The 19,661-nt window shown below is 41.1% G+C and overlaps 1 protein-coding gene across 1 annotated transcript; it reads left to right on the plus strand.

Annotated features, from left to right (window-relative positions):
* Nucleotides 1-754: 754 nt before the first annotated feature.
* dcaf12 (DDB1 and CUL4 associated factor 12) lies at nt 755-19,655 on the plus strand. The gene is made up of 9 exons (XM_061783923.1): nt 755-1,192; nt 5,766-6,053; nt 9,473-9,739; nt 9,940-10,000; nt 15,784-15,977; nt 16,104-16,169; nt 17,318-17,480; nt 17,592-17,770; nt 17,862-19,655. The coding sequence occupies exons 1-9, from the start codon at nt 1,133-1,135 to the stop codon at nt 18,018-18,020; spliced, it is 1,437 nt and encodes a 478-aa protein (XP_061639907.1). The 5' UTR covers nt 755-1,132; the 3' UTR covers nt 18,021-19,655.
* The last annotated feature ends 6 nt before the right edge of the window (nt 19,656-19,661 follow it).

Below are 19,661 nucleotides of genomic sequence, written 5' to 3' on the forward strand. Positions count from 1 at the left end.
GTAATGAATCAATTACTTTAGGTAGTGTGTGAAAGAATTACCTATTGGTCAATTCCTCTACCAGAGCTTGACCCTCAGGGCGTTAAATCTTAAAAGATAATAAGAACTAACTACACATTAGTAATAATGGTGTGGGGCACTTTGACCTAATAAATAATCAGTAAGACATTCATCGTAATATTGTCACTGATACTTTCCTGTAGTAAAGCAATAAGTTGCACATATAGAAAGAAAAAGCAACAAAGTGTTGGTTTCTCATTGGCTCGTTCAAAGTAGCAAGTCAAGTCCAAGTGAAGTCACGAGTTGTTCAAGTCGACTTGCAAGTCTTTTAATACATTGTCAAGTCGTTTCTAAAGTCATCAAATACATGACTCGAGTCCACGTCATGGGGCCTTGTCAGCCACAGGCCTTTTAGGATGTCATCATTTTTCTTCCCCTTAAGGATCTTTAACAGTAATATTTAAATTAAAACATGTATTAATTGTTATCCATTTATTTTCTGGTAGTTGTACAAAATTGGGGGGAAAAATATTTCAGAGCAGTCAAGTGAGCCTGCCTGGTATATAAAGGCTTGGTAAGAAATATCTGAATACAAATTGCTTTATGCCGTGCTAGGATGACACCTATCATACGGACTGATACTCGCAGTTTAAAAAGGGTTAAAAAATAAAATATAAAACAACCAAAAATTTAAAAAAAAGGTAAAATTCCAACCAGCGGAAGCTGAAGACCCAGGCTATCAATGGTCGCGCGCAAGCGTCGTGGACGAGCACGGGCGCGTTCACGTATGACCTTGTTTTGTTGATGTTTAATGAGTGCGGCTGCGCGCTTGGCCAATGATGTCGTCGTTGCTGACGCGACTTTTCACGGCAAAAAGAACCCACTAAACTAGCCGCTCAATACTTTGTATTGTTTAGTGTCGATTTGTGAATAGATAGTAAGTTAACGCCAGTAAATTCCCAACAACCCTAGAAAGCGACGAGGCAACGTATCCCGTATGTAATCGTCCTTGCTTGTCATCGGACGCCGCCAGAAAGGCCAAAGAACAAAGTCGTTTATCGGCATTATATGATCCATCGTCCAGAGTCAGGCTTACCCTCCATGTGGGTGAGGGAATTGTGTGTGTCAGATTATGGCGAGAAAAACAGTTAGCAGGAAAAGAAAGGCAGGGGAGCCCAAGGAGCAACAACAGGTAGGCGGAAACCGGTGGATCTCACTGTAATGTTAGCATGCTAACTAGCATTGTGCTAAATAAGCTCGAGAAATGCAATCTGTGCCAAACGTTTATGACACTGCAACAAACGGTGTCGCCCAAACACTCGACTGGCAGGGAGGCAACGTCAAATGTATAACAACATGTTTATAACGTGTGTGTGTTCGAAAACGTTGGCCACATCGCGACTGCTAACGGTAGCCGACTATGTAGCAGCCTGTTCCAGCTATGAGGGACTCGTTTTCACACTGTCACTCGCGATAAAACTGCGAATTGCTGTACTTGAATGTGATGGCGACCTGGCATAACGGCAGCCAGATAGCGAACTGTAATGCTATCCCAAAGTATACATTAGGTCTTGTTAACGTCTGACAATCTTTGAGATTCGTTTTAGTGAATCCGTCTCCAAAACAGGAGTGCTGTATAGAAAACCCAAATGTGACCCAATAATTGCACTAGTCAAAATAAATTAAAGCACCCCAAGAGATTTGTCATAAAGCCTATTTCTTTTCCTTTCAGAATGAATATAGAATATACAGTCTCCTCCAAAAGTATTGGAATGACAAAGTTTCTGGGGGTTTCTCCCTTCCCTTTTGATCTGAAACCCAAATGTCTTCAGTATACAACAAAAACAAACGAATTGACCTTGCCGTTTTTGGAGGGAACTGTATAGAGGTGTCACAATTGACTAATCGACAACCAATCGATCATCAAATTAATCGGCAACTATTTTGAAACGTGATTAATCGTTTGGAGTGATTGTTCAACTTGAAATTGTCCAAATCCTCTGATTTCAGCCTCTCAACAGTAAATAGGCTCTGATTTCTGTAGTCCTTCATGAAAGCAGACTGATTATCTTTTGTGTTTAATCAAAATGAGACATTTGTCAATATCTGTTCTTACTTTGGAAAGCAATATTCAATATTTCCCCAAACCAGTAACTAAATCATTATAAATTTATGGGGGAAAAAATGTATAAATTATATTCTGTTTAATGCATTACAAAAATAATGGTTATTTGCAGCCATAGCTGACGTAGCTGAACCTGAAGTACGGTAGCCTCTGAGGTGTACATCAGATTTGTAGCCCTTTGCATTACCCAAGTAGCAGCTGTTTCAAAAACATTACTTCCTGTCATGTGATATTGCTTAATTGTTGTTTATATGGTGTTGCTTATCATTAAACAATACCTAATAAACAACAGTTTTCAGTTAATAAACAATAATCATGGGAACAATTATTTATTTTTAGACTTTAATATAAAATAGGGCGGCACGGTGGACGACTGGTTAGAGCGTCTGCCTCACAGTTCTGAGGACCGGGTTCAATCACCGGCCCCGCCTGTGTGGAGTTTGCATGTTCTTCCCGTGCCTGCGTGGGTTTTCTCCGGGCACTCCGGTTTCCTCCCACATCCATAAAACATGCATCGTAGGTTAATTGAAGTCTCTAAAATTGCCCCTGGGTGTGAATGGGAGTGCGAATGGTTGTTTGTTTATGTGTGCCCTGTGATTAGCTGGCAACGGGTTCAGGGTGTACCCCACCTCCTACCCGAAAATAGCTGGGATAGGCTCCAGCACGCCCGCGACCGTTGTGAGGATAAGCGGCTTGGAAACTGGATGGATGGAATATAAAATAGTTTTTCCATCCTGTTTTTCGATGGAAATAATTGAATAACCAATAGAATAACAGACTGCGATTGGCTGGCAACCAGTTCAGGGTGTACCCCGCCTCCTGCCCGATGACAGCTGGGATAGGCTCCAGCACGCCCACGACCCTAGTGAGGAGAAGCGGCTCAGAAAATGGATGGATGGATTGATAGAATAACAGATTCTAAAAATATTCGATAGTGACAGTGCTCATACTACATTTAATATATTACTATACTACAAAATTCTGTGTGTGTCAGTAAAGTACAAGGACTGGTGAATTTTAAAGCCAAACTACAAACGACGAGTTTGCAGTTTAACTTAAATGTGGGCCAGACGTTGAAGCAACACATCTACAAAAGAACCTGCTGTGAGAGTTGTGATAGGACAACTCGTGGCTGCCTCACCATGACAACGTGCCTGCTCACAATGCCCTGAACATCCGTCACTTCCTGGCTGAGAAGAACATCACTGCGATGGAGCCTGGCTTTATATGATTTTTTTTTCTTTCCCCCCCCCCCCCCCCCCCCCGCATCTTTCCCAAACTCAAGGGGGTCATCAAGGGGACCCATTTTCAGATGTGGATGTCATCAAGGTGGTTGTGACGATGGAGCGTGATGAAGGTGTAGCAGAGAAGGCTGGAAAAGTGTGCTAGACTCCAGGGGGATTACAAGGGGAAACCTTGTGGTTTGGATTTGAAATATATCCTTTGTGACACCAGTCCTGGAACTTTTCGGACACACCTTGTGTTCCCACAAATGATAACCGTTATTTTTCAAATGAGATTGTCGATGTGCACACAATGTTAAGTATTTTTTTTCTAACAAAGTCCTCCATCCATCCATTTTCTGAGCCGCTTCTCCTCACTAGGGTCGTGGGCGTGCTGGAGCCTATCCCAGCTATCATCGGGCAGGAGGCGGGGTACACCCTGAACTGGTTGCTAGCCAATCGGAGGGCACGTACAAACAAACAACCATTCGCACTCACATTCACGCCTACGGGCAATGTAGAGTCGTCAATTAACCTATCATGCATGTTTTTGGGATGTGGGAGGAAACCGGAGTGCCCGGAGAAAACCCACACAGGCACGGGGAGAACTGTGAGGCAGACGCTCTAACCAGTCGTCCACTGTGCCCGCCTCAAACAAAGTCATCAAAAGTGAAATACCAATGACAGTCAAGCACAGTGATCATCTGGCAGGTCAGGACCCAAAAGTGGGTCTGGACAAATTTTTGGGTGGGTTGCGGAAAGCTCGTAAAAAATTACATGTATTCTTTTGTTTTTTCCTCTACACTACAGAGGCATACCAAGTTCCCATATTGAACATATTAGATAAGCAACAGGAAGTGTCTTTGCCTGGCGCTTTAGTCACTAGTTTACGCCAACAAGAAATACAAACAAATACAGTGCACATCAATCTCTGGCTAGTGGATGTCATGGTGAGCCATATGCTTTTGGCGGTACATCAAACTCATTGGAAACAACATTGGAAAATATTATATACTATACATATTAGGGCTGCACATTTATGGCCAAAATAATAATCATGATTATTTTGGACAATATTGTAATCATGAGTATTAATCACTATTATTCCTCATGTTAGGAAAAAAATATTTTTATTGCACTACTAAAAACAATTTTTATTGCACTACTTTTCAACAAACAAAATGTAAGGTTTCAATACAAAATTAATCTTTCATTAAGAATAACTGATAGATCATAATAAAAAATAAATGCACCCAAGAAAATTGTACTTTACCAATTTACCAAGGGCTGACTGAATAAATATGCTATACAAAGTGCAATTACAAATTGCATGCAACTTAATGGAAACAAATAAGGCAGGAGGGTGGCCGACTGAAAAAACCTTACTTTTCAAAAGGGTTTACTCATTTGATGAGCACAATAATACACACAATACATAATACACACTTTTCTCAATAATGTGTACATATGAGAAATAGTAGCATGCTTCCGAGTAGTTAGCAGATCTGCCACACAGTTTCTGAGGTTGAAGTTTCCATGAATGTGGGTTTTCTCTGGGTAATCCAGCTTCCTCCCACATTCTAAAAATATGCATTTTAGGTTAAATGTAGACTCTAAATTGTCTATAGGTGTGAATGAGTGGGAATGGTAAAATCAGTTAGGCTAATAATGATAGTAGGGTAGGTTTTATATATAACATCTTTCAAGGGACTCTTCGGACGCTAGAGGATAGGCTTCAGCTCACCGGCCTCACTAATGAGGACAAGTGGTATGGAAAATGGATGGATGTTCACAAAAAAAATTACTTAGCACTCACAATGGAAAGAGTTGACATCCTGTTTTATGTAAACAAAACAAAACTATAAAAAAGTTACAATTTGTACAATTTAGTTGAAAGCAAATTTACATTTTTGGCTGGGCTGCTACTACTTCTACTTCTGTTGGAATACATTTGGATGCATGCTTTGGTAAATGGTTGTTTGTTACTATTAAGGCTGCATGTAAGATTCCATGTGTCTTTACGATGGGATTGAATGTGATTGGATCTGAACAAACCCACTTCTTCAAATATTAAATGTATATGTGCACCTCGGCAGCTACATTGTTGTTTTGCTTTTTACTTTGCTTTTACCTGAAAATACACATTTTATTCCTGGTCTCAATTTGTGAAGAAAAAAGGTATTTTACAAAGAAGTGTTATTTTGTATCTTTCAAATAGGTCTTAGAAAGTACACTATGTTAAAGATGATCAATGATTGCGGTCTACCTCTAGGAGTAGATGTGGTATTAAAACAAGAAAATGAGGGTCTATGCCTAGTAGTTAATGAATAATTTTTTTTGGGGGGGGAAAGTAATGTTTGGATTTTTTGCTCCAACTTGACCAATGTTGTCTCAATTTTCTTACCTTTCTCCATTAGTTGGGCTGGTGTCAGGCGCCATGCAAGCGGAGTCGTGTCTCTTGTTCTTCACGTCATGCGCAGTGGTGGCGAACTCGCCATTCAGTCGTCTGCGCCCTCCGGGGCCGAGAGTTTAGACCTCAGCAGCAGCATGAGTTGCAGCTCCAACGGAGCCTGCGAGGATTTGCGGCCGGCCGGCTCCCTGGCATCCTGAAGGAGAGGGAGTTCTCTCTTGGGCGTCTTAACAAAGTATTTGCCTCACAGTGGCTCAACCAACAGCAGGTTGTGTGCGGGACCAAATGCAACACGGTGAGATGTTTTTCTGTCTTAAATGTAAGATATTATTTTCATTAGTTCCAAGCCAAAAAATATTCTTCAGAATTTGAATAATAATATAATCCTATCTAAGGATGCTTTCATGCTATCCCCCATTTGTCCATTTTAAGTCTGACAAACATACCTCTCCCTACTGCTCACCCTTGCATTACAGCCCCCTCAGATGAAGAACCAGACCTGTTACAAAAACTGGTATAACACGGCCTGAAAATGCTTTGACTACACAAACTGGGATTTATTTCAAAACCAGGACCTGGAAATATTCACAGGGACTGTACAGAATGGAATATAATATAATACAAGTTTATTTTCACAGGAACAATGAAAGGGTATGAGGACTGTGTCAAGTTCTGCATGCAGAAAAAAAAACATTTGGGTTCTTCCAAAAGAAAGCTAGATGAACAGTCAGGCCCATACTCTCCAGCAGGTAACCAGAGTGTGTCGCAAGCAGAGGAACTCAACTGCTTCTTTGCTTGCTTTGATTTCATCTTCACCAACCCTTTCCCCACAAGGCTCCAGCACTCCCCCACTCTTGTGAAGCATGATGTGAGGAGGGTGCTCCTGGCAGTAAACCCCAGGAAGGTGCCAGCCCATAGACTATGTGCCCACCAGCACGCATTCCTCTTTAAGTGGATTTTTAACCTCTCCCTGGCCCAAGCAGTCATTCCGTCCTACCTGAAGACAGCCACAATCATTACAAGTCACCTGCAGTCGGCCTTAATTATTTGCACCCCTTTGCCCTCACCCCAGTAATCATGAAGTGCTTTGAGAGGCTTGTTCTTAAGCAAATTCAAGACTATTCTCCACAGGGCTGTGTGCTTAACCTCCTCGTGTATTGTCACTACACCTGTGACTGCAGTCCATCTTACAAGACATCAAGTTTGCTGATGACACCACAGTGGTTGGACTGATCTCGTGGGCGGATGAGTCAACCTACAGAGAGGTTAACAGCCTGGTGTTCAGAAAATAATCTAGAGTTGAACATAAAAAAAAAAAAGAGATCAGACAAGAGCGCTTCATGAGGCACAAACTGGGACCTGCGCATCTGCAAATGAATGTTGAGCATGTGGAGAGGGTCCACAATCCACGCATTTAGGTTTCTTGGTGTCCTCATTTATGATGACCTAAAATGGATGGTGAAGACCACAGGTGTAACCAAGAAGGCTCAGAAGAGATTACACCTTTTGAGCGTTCTGGGGAGGGGTGGAACAACGTGGACTTGAAGTTGCTACAATTAGTCTTCTCTGCATCAATTTAGAGTTTCCTGATGTAATGCATTATAGTATGGTATGGAAACTGCACTGAGGCTGACGGGAAGCCGTTGCAGAGAGTCATCAAAGCAGCAGAAAAGACCGTGGGGTACCTTCTGCGCTACCTGACAGACATCTACACCTCAGGCTGCCTCACCAGAGCAAATAACATCAACAAGGACTGCTCTCATCCTGGTTTTACTTTTTCCCCTGTTGCCCTCTGGTAGGCATTACAGGAGCATCAAGGCCCACTCAAATAGACTCTGTTTTTTCCCCCCAGAGTAATAACTACTCTAAAGCCTGCTGCACACTGAGCCACACGGCCGAACCCGACTGAACTGTCACGCAGTGTACGGGGTTCGGCAGCTAGTTTTCATGAGTGGCCGATGGGCAAACTAGTGAAGTGTGCAGTCTCTCTTGTCACCAAAATGCACATGAGCAGTGTCCAAAGTGTGTCAGTAGCCCCTCAAAATATCCACACTCACCTGTATTCTTATTGACTTCCTCTCTTGGAGGCAGCACTCTTCTTCCTTGGCAATCATCCATGTTTACGTGGTTCACGACAAGTAATACGTAAGTATGAGTATAAGTGCAATATACTGCATGTAGAGCCTCAAAACCCGATACAGGGTCATAGTTTTCCATTACAGCGTGTCACTTGATGAGCAGGGCTCAATCGCTCAATGTGCAGGTGTGAGTCGCCAACTGTCATTTTGCCACGATCGTCCATTCCAGTCAAGTTCAGCCGTGTCGCAGAGTTTATTACATTACATCCTTTATAACTATTATATCCCACCACTGTGCAGTCTATTTTTTTCCTCATATTGTTGCCATGTTGCATTGTTGTTTGACTTTATATGCACTGCGAAAAGAGTAGCTCCCATAATCTCATTGTAAACTGTACAATCACAATGAAGGCATTCTATTCTAGTCTACTCTTTTCTATTCTAAAAGTTTTCCCTCTCAACATAGTTAAGTCAGTTTGAATGCAGTAATTGAACTTAGTCCAACAATGTTTTGAGTTGACATGGGCGTTGTTTGGTTGGTTGTTGAGAAAGTCATCTGAACTCAATCCAATACAATTGATGAATGAACAAATCAGGGAATTCTGTAATCCAAACAGCATAATAGTAATTATTATTGCATGTTAATTTACTCAATAGGTCTTTGAGCATGATGCCTTGTCACTGTATGAAGGATGATAATTTGCTGAAGTAGTCCCCTGAAATCATACTCTTCTATTTGCTGGTGTTCTGTATCCTGTTAGATTGAATTATTATTAATATTTTTTTCCATCCAGGCGGCACAGTTGTCGACTGGTTAGCACATCTGCCTCACAGTTCTGAGGACCGGGGTTCAAATCCCGGCCTGTGTGGAGTTTGCATGTTCTCCCCGTGTCTGCGTGGGTTTTCTCCCACATCCCAAAAACATGCATGGTAGCTTAATTGGATAATCTAAATTACCTGTAGGTGTGAATGTCAATGCAAATGGTTGTTTGTTTATATGTGCCCTGCGATTGGCTGGCAACCAGTTCAGGGTGTACCCCGCCTCTCGCCTGGAGATAGCTGGGATAGGCTCCAGCACGCCTGTGACCCTAGTGAGGATAAGCGGAACGGAAGATGAATCAATGAATGAATTATCCTTATCCTCACTAGGGTCGCGGGCATGCTGGAGCCTATCCCAGCTATCTTCGGGCGAGAGGCGGTCGCCAGCCAATCGCAGGGCACATAGAAACTCACATTCACAACTACGGGCAATTTAGAGTCTTCAATCAACCTACCACGCATGTTTTTGGGATGTGGGAGGAAAATGGAGTACACGGAGAAAATCCATGCAGGGACGGGGAGAACATTCAAACGCCACACAGGCAGGGCCGGGATTTGAACCCCGGTCCTCAGAACTGTGAGGCAGATGTGTTAACCAGTCGTTCACCGTGCTGTCTATTATTATTATTATTATTATTACGAATAATAAAAATGATAATAATAGTAATGTTGACATAAATGTATCCCAACCACAGTCCAATTTGAGTACCGTATATTAATGCATGTAATGTAATGTATGACCATTTGTGATGGGCTATTTGTACGTACACCATAATAGTTGTGTAATCAAATGTTCTGTCTTTTTGCTTCGTAACAGCTTTTTGTAACCAATGTAATGACTGGGCAGATCACTAGGATTCCCATGCTCAAGGACAGGGAATGTCATGGTGGAGGCTCTGTGGTAGGAGTGATGCAGAATTACCACTCCACAGCAAGCTCTCATTCCCGACTCGACCAGCAGGGCTGTGGCATCCATGCTATTGAGATCAACCCCTCAAGAACCCTCCTAGCTACTGGGGGAGACAACCCCAACAGCCTGGCCATCTACAAGCTGCCCACACTGGACCCTGTTTGTGTTGGTGATGTGAGTTGTCAGGTCTTTCTGAACGACACTTGAAACTGTTCAATTGGTTAAATCTTTCCACATATTCCTTGTGGTTGGCATCACTAAACCTAATTTTATACTCTGAATGCATGCAAATTCTTGCTCACCTGTTCAAAAAAGAACAGTCATGACACTTGCTTTGTTTTTTGTTTTTTTCATGGTGGTCGTTTGTGTGGTAGGATGGCCACAATGACTGGATCTTCTCAATAGCATGGATCAGTGACAGGATGGCAGTGTCTGGTGAGTTCTCTGGATGAATGACCAGTGTTAGTGGTTTTACAAAAGCTGCACTACAATGTCAGTTTCGTTCATGCTTTGAAGGCACGTGAGAAGTCTGTTGAATTAGCTTGGGGCAGTACCTTTGAAACTGGAAAACAGCACTTTTACTCACTTTTCTTTAAATTTATGATGTCCATTATAATGCCTCGAGATAGGGCTGCACAATTAATTGAATTTTAATCGTGATTACTATTTTGGCTGCCACAATTAACCTAACCTGATCGTCTGTGATATTTTAAAATGTAGGACTGCAGTTAACGACTGTTAATCGATTTATCGGTTGATTATTTTTCTGATGAATCTGATTAAAAAAAGTTTTTTTTAAATTCCCATCCCTTCATTAAAAAAATTGACATTATTTCAAATTGGCGGTGCAGAAAAATGCACAAAAAGGTTGCTGCATGAATATCCCAGAGCTCTTAAAGTAATAAATTATGATTTAAAAAAACAACTAAAGGTCTAATAGCTTTACAGTAGGCATTGGACCAACACACAAAAACATACAAATGTATGCTATACAATTTCAAATTTCAGTCCTACCCCTAACCTCACCACCGTCTCTCTGTGAATCCAATAAAAAAAACAATCACTTTCTCACACTTGACCTCTTATGCATTCCATTTAGAGCTTACGTATAAGACATTAAATTGATAAAATCATACTAAGAAGAAAAACACGATTTCAAAACGTACCACTTACCATGCTCCTCATTTTCGGAATTCAAGGAGTCACGTTCAGATAACTCTATTTACCAAACGTTCAAGGAAGTCTTCAACTTTATACACTACAAGAACATTAATGTACAAAATATATAAATCAATACAAATTATCCATCCATCCATTCATTTTCTACCGCTTATCCGAGGTCGGGTCGCGGGGGCAGTAGCTTTAGCAAGGCCGCCCAGACTTCCCGCTCCCCAGCCACTTCATCCATCTCTTCCGGGGGAATCCCGAGGCGTTCCCAGGCCAGCTGAAGGATGTAGTCTCTCCAGCGTGTCCTGGGTCGTCCGCGGGGTCTCCTCCCGGTGGGACATGCCCGGAACACCTCACCAGGGAGGCGTCCGAGAGGCATCCGAATCAGATGCGAGCTAATGAGCTAAGGGGTGGAGCTAAAAAGCTCACTCGACCGTGGCGACATCATTAAAATGTCAGAGCTCTGAGTTGTGTGTGTTTCCCCACATTACACACATACACATGTATTAGAAAGTTAACTGTTTATAAACCATAATCACTGCGGCACACAATATTCAGGCAGTAGTTGACTTCAGCAAACTAATTTTCAGCGTCATTGGATTGACAGGTAAAAGTCTCACATCACAGTCCAGCAGCCTGAGGACGGGCCTTATTTTAAATTTTATTTATCCTTATTTAGACAGGTAAAAGCTTATTGAGAGATAACATCTCTTTTTCAAAATCCAAGAGGCAGCAGAAATTATACAGTACATAACAAAAAAGTAACAGTGATATTAAAATGTATGGCATCTGATTTCAAAACAGTGACAAAGCCCAAATGCAAATAAATGCACGGTGTGTGTGTTTTTGTTTTTGTAATTCATTCAAAAATTTGGCAGGCTTTAAGACATTTTTGGGCCTCTTTCGAGGGTTAATGACCCTATACCCATGTACCAAATATTTAAGATTTGTTTAAGTGCAGTTTTTGTGGACAGAGCCTGAGTCTGATTTATATTTTTTTTAGGATATTTTACTTATTGTTCTACATTACAATGCCAATATTCAATATTCTTTAGAATTCAATTACTTTTTCTTAAAAAGGATGTACTTGAATTATTATGCTCTATAATATCATTATATTCGTGGCATAAAAAATAATCAACAATACGATCGTTTTTCGTGATAGTTTTTGGGAAAATATATTGTTCTAAAAATATGCTACAGTGGCAGGCTAAAACATAATATATTGAGAGACAGCAAGAGCAATGGATAAAACAAAAAAATATTCTACAAATTGTGCAAATGAAAATCTGCAATATAGCGGGAGCGTGAAGCAACAACCGTCATATAGCAGAGGATTACTGTATCCGTACTGCGTGATGATAAGTTGCAGATACTCATTGTTCCAGGGCTGGGACTCATTGTTTCAAGACATGCGCATCCTCGGACTCACAGTCTAAGTGTGTAAAGTGGTCTATGGAATTGCATTGAATTTTTTTTTCCTTCTTTGACTGGCGGCACGGTGGACGACTGGTTAAAGCGTCTGCCTTACAGTTCTGAGGATTGGGTTTCAATGCCCAGCCCCGCCTGTGTGGAGTTTGCATGTTCTCCCCGTGGCTGCGTGGGTTTTCTCCGGGCGCTCCGGTTTCCTCCCACATCCCAAAAACATGCATGGTAGGTTAATTGACGACTCTAAAATGGCCGTAGGTGTGAATGTGAGTGCAAATGGTTGTTTGTTTGTATGTGCCCTGCGATTGGCTGGCAACCAGTTCAGGGTGTACCACACCTCCTGTCGGAGGAGATAAGCGGCTCAAAAAATGGATGGATGGATAATCTTTGACTCAATGATCATTTTCGGGATTGGTTCAAACCCCGAATAAGGAAAACAAAAAGAAAAACAGATAGAAAAAAATTAACAAACGAATTTGGGAAAAAAACTGTGAATAGGTGAATCCGCCCGCAGGTTCTGAACCACGAGTATGTGGGGGTCCACTGAACACGTTTTCTCTAATACGGTGAGTAATTGTGATCAATATAATCATGATTAGCATTTTGGCTATAATCATGCAGACCTACCTCAAGAGGAAATTCAACCCGCACTCTGCTGTATATTTGCGTTAGACACCACATAGAACAAGTTCACACGCATGTTGGCATGCAAGGAGAGAAGGGACGTGCCAACAGTACTGCACCAATCGAGCTGGAACGTACCTTGGTCAAGCACCTCACAGTAGTCAGGAATAGGGCTGCACAAGATTTTTAACAAATTTCATCGCGATAATGGCATGTGAAATATGTGTATCACAAAGATGTGTAATTATTAGTACGTATACATTATTGTATGTTTTGTTGCACGCGTATACCATTTATCTGAGTTTGACCAGTCAGATACGACCTTAAATGCACATAGCCATCCACCCCCTTAATACTGGTCTCCTATTGGCTAGAGCGGAACCATAGGTGTATAGTGAGAATCTCGGCAGAGGAAGAATGGCAGATGCGAGAGAGGAGCAAATGAACAAGGGCGGAAACAATAAACAACTTGTCTAAAATGTACACTGGGGCAAAAAAGCATTTAGTCAGCCACCAATTGTGCAAGTTCTCTCACTTAAAAAGATGAGAGAGCCCTGCAATTTTCATCATAGGTATACCTCACCTATGAGATACAAAAAGAAAAAAAAATCAGAAAATCACATTGTCTGATTTTTAAAGAATTTATTAGCAAATTATGGTGGCAAATAAGTATTTGCCCAATAACAAAAACATCGCAATACTTATTTCCCATTTGTTGGCAATGACAGAGGTCAAATGTTTCCTGTAAGTCCTCACAAGGTTTTCACACACTGTTGCTGGTATTTTGGCCAATTCCTCCATGCAGCTCTCCTCAAGAGCAGTGATGTTTTGGGGCTGTTGCTGGGCAACACACACTTTCAACTCCCTCCAAAGATTTTCTATGGTGTTGAGATCTGGAGACTGGCTAAGCCACTCCAGGACCTTGAAATGCTTCTTACGAAGCCACTCCTTCGTTGCCCGAACGGTGTGTTTAGGATCATTGTCATGGTGAAAGACCCAGCCACGTTTCATCTTCAATGCCCTTGCTGATGGTAGGAGGTTTTCACTCAAAATCTCACAATACATGTCCCCATTCATTCTTTTCTTTACATGGATCCGTCGTCCTGGTCCCTTTGCAGAAAAACAGCTCCAAAGCATGTTTCCACCCCCATGCTTCACAATAGGTATGGTGTTCTTTGGATGCATTCTTTCTCCTCCAAACACGACAAGTTGAGTTTTTACCAAAATGTTCTATTTTAGTTTCATCTGACCATATGACATTCCCCCAATCCTCTTCTGGATCATCCAAATGCTGTCTAGCAAACTTCAGACGGGCCTGGATTAAGCAGGGGACACTTCTGGCACTGCAGGATTTGAGTCCCTGTCGGCATACTGTGTTACTGATGGTAGCCTTTGTTATTTGGGTCCCAGCTCTCTGCACTTCATTCACTTGGGCCCCCATGTGGGTCTGTGATTTTTGCTCACCGTTCTTGTGATCATTTTGACCCTTTGGGGTGAGATCTTGCATGGAGCCCCAGATCGAGGGAGATTATCAGTGGTCTTCTATGTCTTCTATTTTCTAATAATTGCTCCCACAGTTGATTTCTTCACACGAAGCTGCTCACCTATTGCAGATTCAGTCTTCCCAGCCTGGTGCAGGTCTACAATTTTGTTTCTGGTGTCCTTTGACAGCTCTTTGGTCTTGGCCATAGTGGAGTTTGGAGTGTGACTGTTTGATGTTGTGGACAGGTGTCTTTAATACTGATAAGTTCAAACAGGTGATATTAATACAGGTAACGAGTGGAGGACAGAGGAGCCTCTTAAAGAAGTTGTTACAGGTCGATGAGAGCTAGAAATCTTCCTTCTTTGTAGGCGACCAAATACCTATTTTCCACCATAATTTGCTTATAAATTCTTTAAAAATCAGACAATGTGATTTTCTGGATTTTTTTGTTTTGTTTTTTTATTTTTTTTTATTTTTACCCATTTTGTCTCTCATAGGTGAGGTACACCTATGATTATAATTACATCCTCTCTCATCTTTTTAAGTGGGAGAACTTGCACAATTGGTGGCTGACTAAATACTTTTTTGCCCCACTGTGTAACACATCTGAAATATGGGAGAATACATATAGCCGGTTTATTTTGTCACATTAAAGATGTATTTATTTCATTAGATAATAAAAATATTTATTAATGTTAAATCCATTTTCTGCATCCTCACAAGGGTCGCGGGCGTGCTGGAGCCTATCCCACCTGACTTCGGGCGAGAGACGGGGTACACCCTGAACTGGTCGCCAGCCAATCGCTGGCCACGTAGAAACAAACAACCATTCTCGCACACATTCACACCTAAGGGCAATTTAGAGTCTTCAATCGACCTACTATGCAAGTTTTTTGGATGTGGGAGGAAACCGTAGTGTCCGGAGAAAAGCCACGCAGGCACGGGGACAACATGCAATCTCCACACAGGCGTGGCCGGGATTTGAACCCCGGTCCTCAGGACCCCATGTTAAATATTGCAATAATATTGATATCGCTATATTCAACACCCATATCACATAAAGTATGTTTTTCCAATATCGTGCTGCCCTAGTCAGGAGCCAGACTAGCATCTCTCCAACAACTAATTGCTGTTTTACATTTTGTCTGCATGGGGATTCGAAGGGATTCCAAAGCCCAAGTCCTTACAGATGGGCTACCGACAATGGGTGAAATTGAGGGTTTTTTTGTAAAAGAGAGACATTTTATTGATCGACATTGGTATAGATGGTCTGGTTAACATCCTATTTTCGTTCTCAAAGGCCGTAATATCTTTCTTGTTTTTGGAAGGGAGATTTGGCTGTAGGTGTCAACAATTGTGTGAACAATGTGTCTTATTATGATCTCGCCTTTCCTGAAGTAATTGCCCTTAACTTACTTGATGGGCACCATGTTTAGGTTGGTAGGTAGGTAGTTTATTACTTTACTGATGTGCTTGACACATGCCTTACGTGTCTTGTTAATATTCCAACTTCAAGGTTCACGAGATGGCTCCATGGGTCTGTGGGAGGTAACAGAGGAAGTAATGAGCCAGGCACAGCACAGTCAGAGTGAAACAGCCATGCCCTCCTATGCCCACATCTCTCACCGAGCCCTCGAAGACATACCAAAGGAGTACACCGACCCATACAAGTGCAAAGTCCGTGCTTTGGCCTTCAACAACAACCACAAAGTGAGTTTTATCTTCAAACATTCATTGAGAATCATTATTTCTTTTAGGTCTAAATTCACACAGGTTTCCAAGAGTGAGTTAAAGGGATTACAGTTATGTTTCCTAATGTGGATGTTTTTCTTTCAGGAGCTGGGTGCCGTATCTTTAGATGGCTACTTCCACCTCTGGAAAGCTGAGCACACCTTGTGCAAGGCAAGTTCGTTGCACTTATTGCCTTTATTTATTCTAAAAAAAAAAGGTTTGAAATTCTGTCAAGGATTCTATTTAGTAAAGCCAGACCGTTATTGTTTTTTTTGGGACCGATACCGGGGACAAAAAAAAAAGCCATAAAATCAGCAAATAAATTATTGGCCAATAACCGATATATCTGTTACATACTGTAGAGGAACACAACTTATAATACCCATAATATGATTCATGGCAAAGAAGCAGAACACAACAAATCCACAAAAACATCTTAGTAAATATGACTAATTGATATTGCTATCTATTGAAAAGTTCATGTGCTGCCAAAAAAAAGTCTAAAAAGTCAAGCAAACAATAAAAACTGTTGGGGTCGGGGAGTCAGGGGGGGATTTCATTTACCGGACACATTTTTTTACTTATTTCAAGTACAAATGAGCTTGAAACAAGTGAAAATTATCTAAAAATTTTGGTTGATGTCTTATTTTAAGTGTAATTGATTTAGTTTTGACAAGAAATAAGACATTCTTGGAAAGATTTTGAGTTTCTGCAGTGTTCATAAAAGGAAATGTCATTGTATTACCATTTGCTCGCAGACAGACATTATACTTTATTTATGTCCTATCATCTAGTATTGATATTCATATTGTTTCTGAATTTTAAGTAAAGGCATCATTCACGCACTATTTTTCTTGTGTGTGCCATGTATGTAACTCAAGTCGAACCACAGCAGCCAAGGCACGGTAAAGTGAGGAGCCCTTGTGTCTGTATCTAAATGTTTTGGCTTTAAAAATAAAGCTGATGTCAAAAGGCAACTCATGCAATTATTTGTGCCTTGCAGCTGCAACAGTTTCATTAAAACGCTGTATAATAATTGATAATGGTGGACATGGCAATAAACAGTTGCATAGATCTTTATTTCACTAAGATGCAACTTACAAGATGTTAAAACACTCTCTCGCTCTTGAAAACTTGTGTGGAAACCCCCCCCCCAAAAAATGCTTACATATTGACTGATGTCGATTAATCAGTGATTACACTATAATTTATGATTTACCGACACTATAATACTTAGACAACTGAACTCTCGCTGTTCTGTTTGGATGTCAGTGTTGTTACTTGGGTCTCATTTGTTATCCTACATTGCTTCCCTGCAGCTTCTGTCCACCAAACTGCCGCACTGCAAAGAGAACGTGTGTCTGGCCTATGGGCTAGACTGGTCAGTATACGCTGCCGGATCTCAGGCCCACGTGTCTTTTTTGGATCCTCGGCAGCCGACACACAGCATAAAATCGGTCAATTCCAGAGAGAGGGGAAGTGGTGCGTTATCTCTCCTTTCTAAACAAGTCTGCATCCTGTGTCCTTTTAAAAAAATGAAAAATTAAATAGATGGGTAGATACTAAAGATCACATGGAATATTGTCTGTGCAGGGATCCGTTCCGTGAGTTTTTATGAGCACATAGTGACAGTCGGCACTGGTCAAGGTTCACTTCTTTTCTACGACATCCGAGCTCAGAGATTCCTCGAGAACCCTTTGATACCAACTGGAGGGTACCGGAAGTGCTCAGGAGACGGCATTCTCAAGCTCACAACAGGGAAAGGCTGGCTGGTATATAATCTTTGGACCTTTTGTTATTGCAAATGATTTGCAAAAATTTGAGTCCAAGTGAGCCACTCAATCTTACCCTATTTTTTTCCAGAATCATGATGAGACATGGAGGAGTTATTTCTCAGACCTACATTCTTTTCCAAACGCCGTGTACACTCACTGCTACGATGACTCCGGCACCAAGCTGTTTGTAGCAGGTGGACCCCTCTGTTCTGGCCTCCATGGGAACTACGCAGGATTGTGGAGCTAGCCTTGTCATCCTCTACATCACCCTATGATGAAATCCTTGTCCACATTTTTTATCCAATGTCTGTTGGACTCAGGAGCATGACCTTGCCACCACCATATCACAGCATTGATTATTGTTGTGCATCTTTGTGACCACATTTTAACATCCTGTTGCCCGTGTTCCTTTCGTCATTCCACCAAGGCCACTTTTTTTCTTTTTTAATTAAACATTTGAAGCAATCATTTTCAAGAGTTGCCACTGAGGAACCTAAAGGAGTTTTTTAAACCCATAACCAACTGTTTCTTTAACAATGGCATAGCAGTTGAGACTAGTCTCTTATTGGTTGGGTTTTTAGTATGTAAGAATATGTTTCCGTTGCTTCTTCTGTCAGATATTACAATCTCTTTGTGAAGGTGCAATGCTTTCTGACTGGAATGAATGTCAATATCACAAAAGAGGGAGAGGAAAAAGGACTGAAGAAAAACTTTTGACGGACCTAACCTGTGTGCATTTTGACATTTGATGGTTAGAACATATTCAGTTTCTGTCCCAAAACAATCAGAAAAAAAACTTTTCCTCCAGTATGGCAAAATGAAGGTTGTCTATCCCAATCAAAATAAGACATTTTTTGGGAAATATTTGTGGCTGAAATCATACCGGCGAAATGTTAAGATCGCTAAATACAATGTTCTCTTGTGATGTGACCCCTTTCTTTGATTTGAGTGGCATACACCTGCTGATATTAGTTTTGTATGTATTTATTTCTCCCTTATATCACCCACATTTGATTGGCTTGGGGTGATGACTTAATTTTTGAAGGTGTATTGTGTTACCCACAACCCTTATTTTCCTTATGTTGCCGTTCGATATGACCAGAATGCTTTCTGCAGTTTTGCACACTATTTGTGTTCATATACTTACATATGTCAAGTCTGGTGTCACGAGAGAATTTATACAGACATTTGCTTTAATATGTATAGTTTCTTGTCAAACTGAGCGCTTTTTATTGATTTGGTTAACTTGCCTGTGATGCCGAGACCTCTCTGCGACTAGGGAAGAAAAACTGGTAGCTCTGAAAACCTTTGAACCATCCAACTAGAAAGATACTGAAGATACATTGCTTTGCTCTACCCCGGATTTCGGTACTACATGCATGTGTCACAGTTGTAAAACTTAATTTTTGTATCAAGGAGTGATCATATCAAGGAGTGATCGTATGATCTTGTTTGGTAGAGGCAGGGTAGGCTTGAGTTAAGTTTTTGCCTTGCTCAGTCAAGTCTTTCTGTGAAAGACTGCCATAGGTGAATAGGTTTCCTTTTTCTACATGGAACATTTTGTGAGGACTTGAAAAGAGAACCCCCCCAGTTACACCCACAGTTTGAACCAATAACCTACACTCTTAACGTGTATTTTATATAAATGTGTATACGTATGTGTGGAATACATAAGGACCCTTGCATACATTTTTCTGTATATTTCTGAAGAAGTGTGGATTGATGTGTCTAAGTGATGCCATGTTTTTTTTTTTTTTTTTTATACACAACTCATGAATGTTTTTACTAAGACGCAATGTGGGGATCTAAGCAAAAAAAAAAACTAGGAAAACTAGTTATTGAGTCATAAAAAAGAGGAAATAAATACAAAATGTATATTGAAGTGCTT

This window comes from Phyllopteryx taeniolatus, chromosome 9 (assembly GCF_024500385.1).
Source record: "Phyllopteryx taeniolatus isolate TA_2022b chromosome 9, UOR_Ptae_1.2, whole genome shotgun sequence".
In the NCBI taxonomy this organism is placed as follows: domain Eukaryota; kingdom Metazoa; phylum Chordata; class Actinopteri; order Syngnathiformes; family Syngnathidae; genus Phyllopteryx; species Phyllopteryx taeniolatus.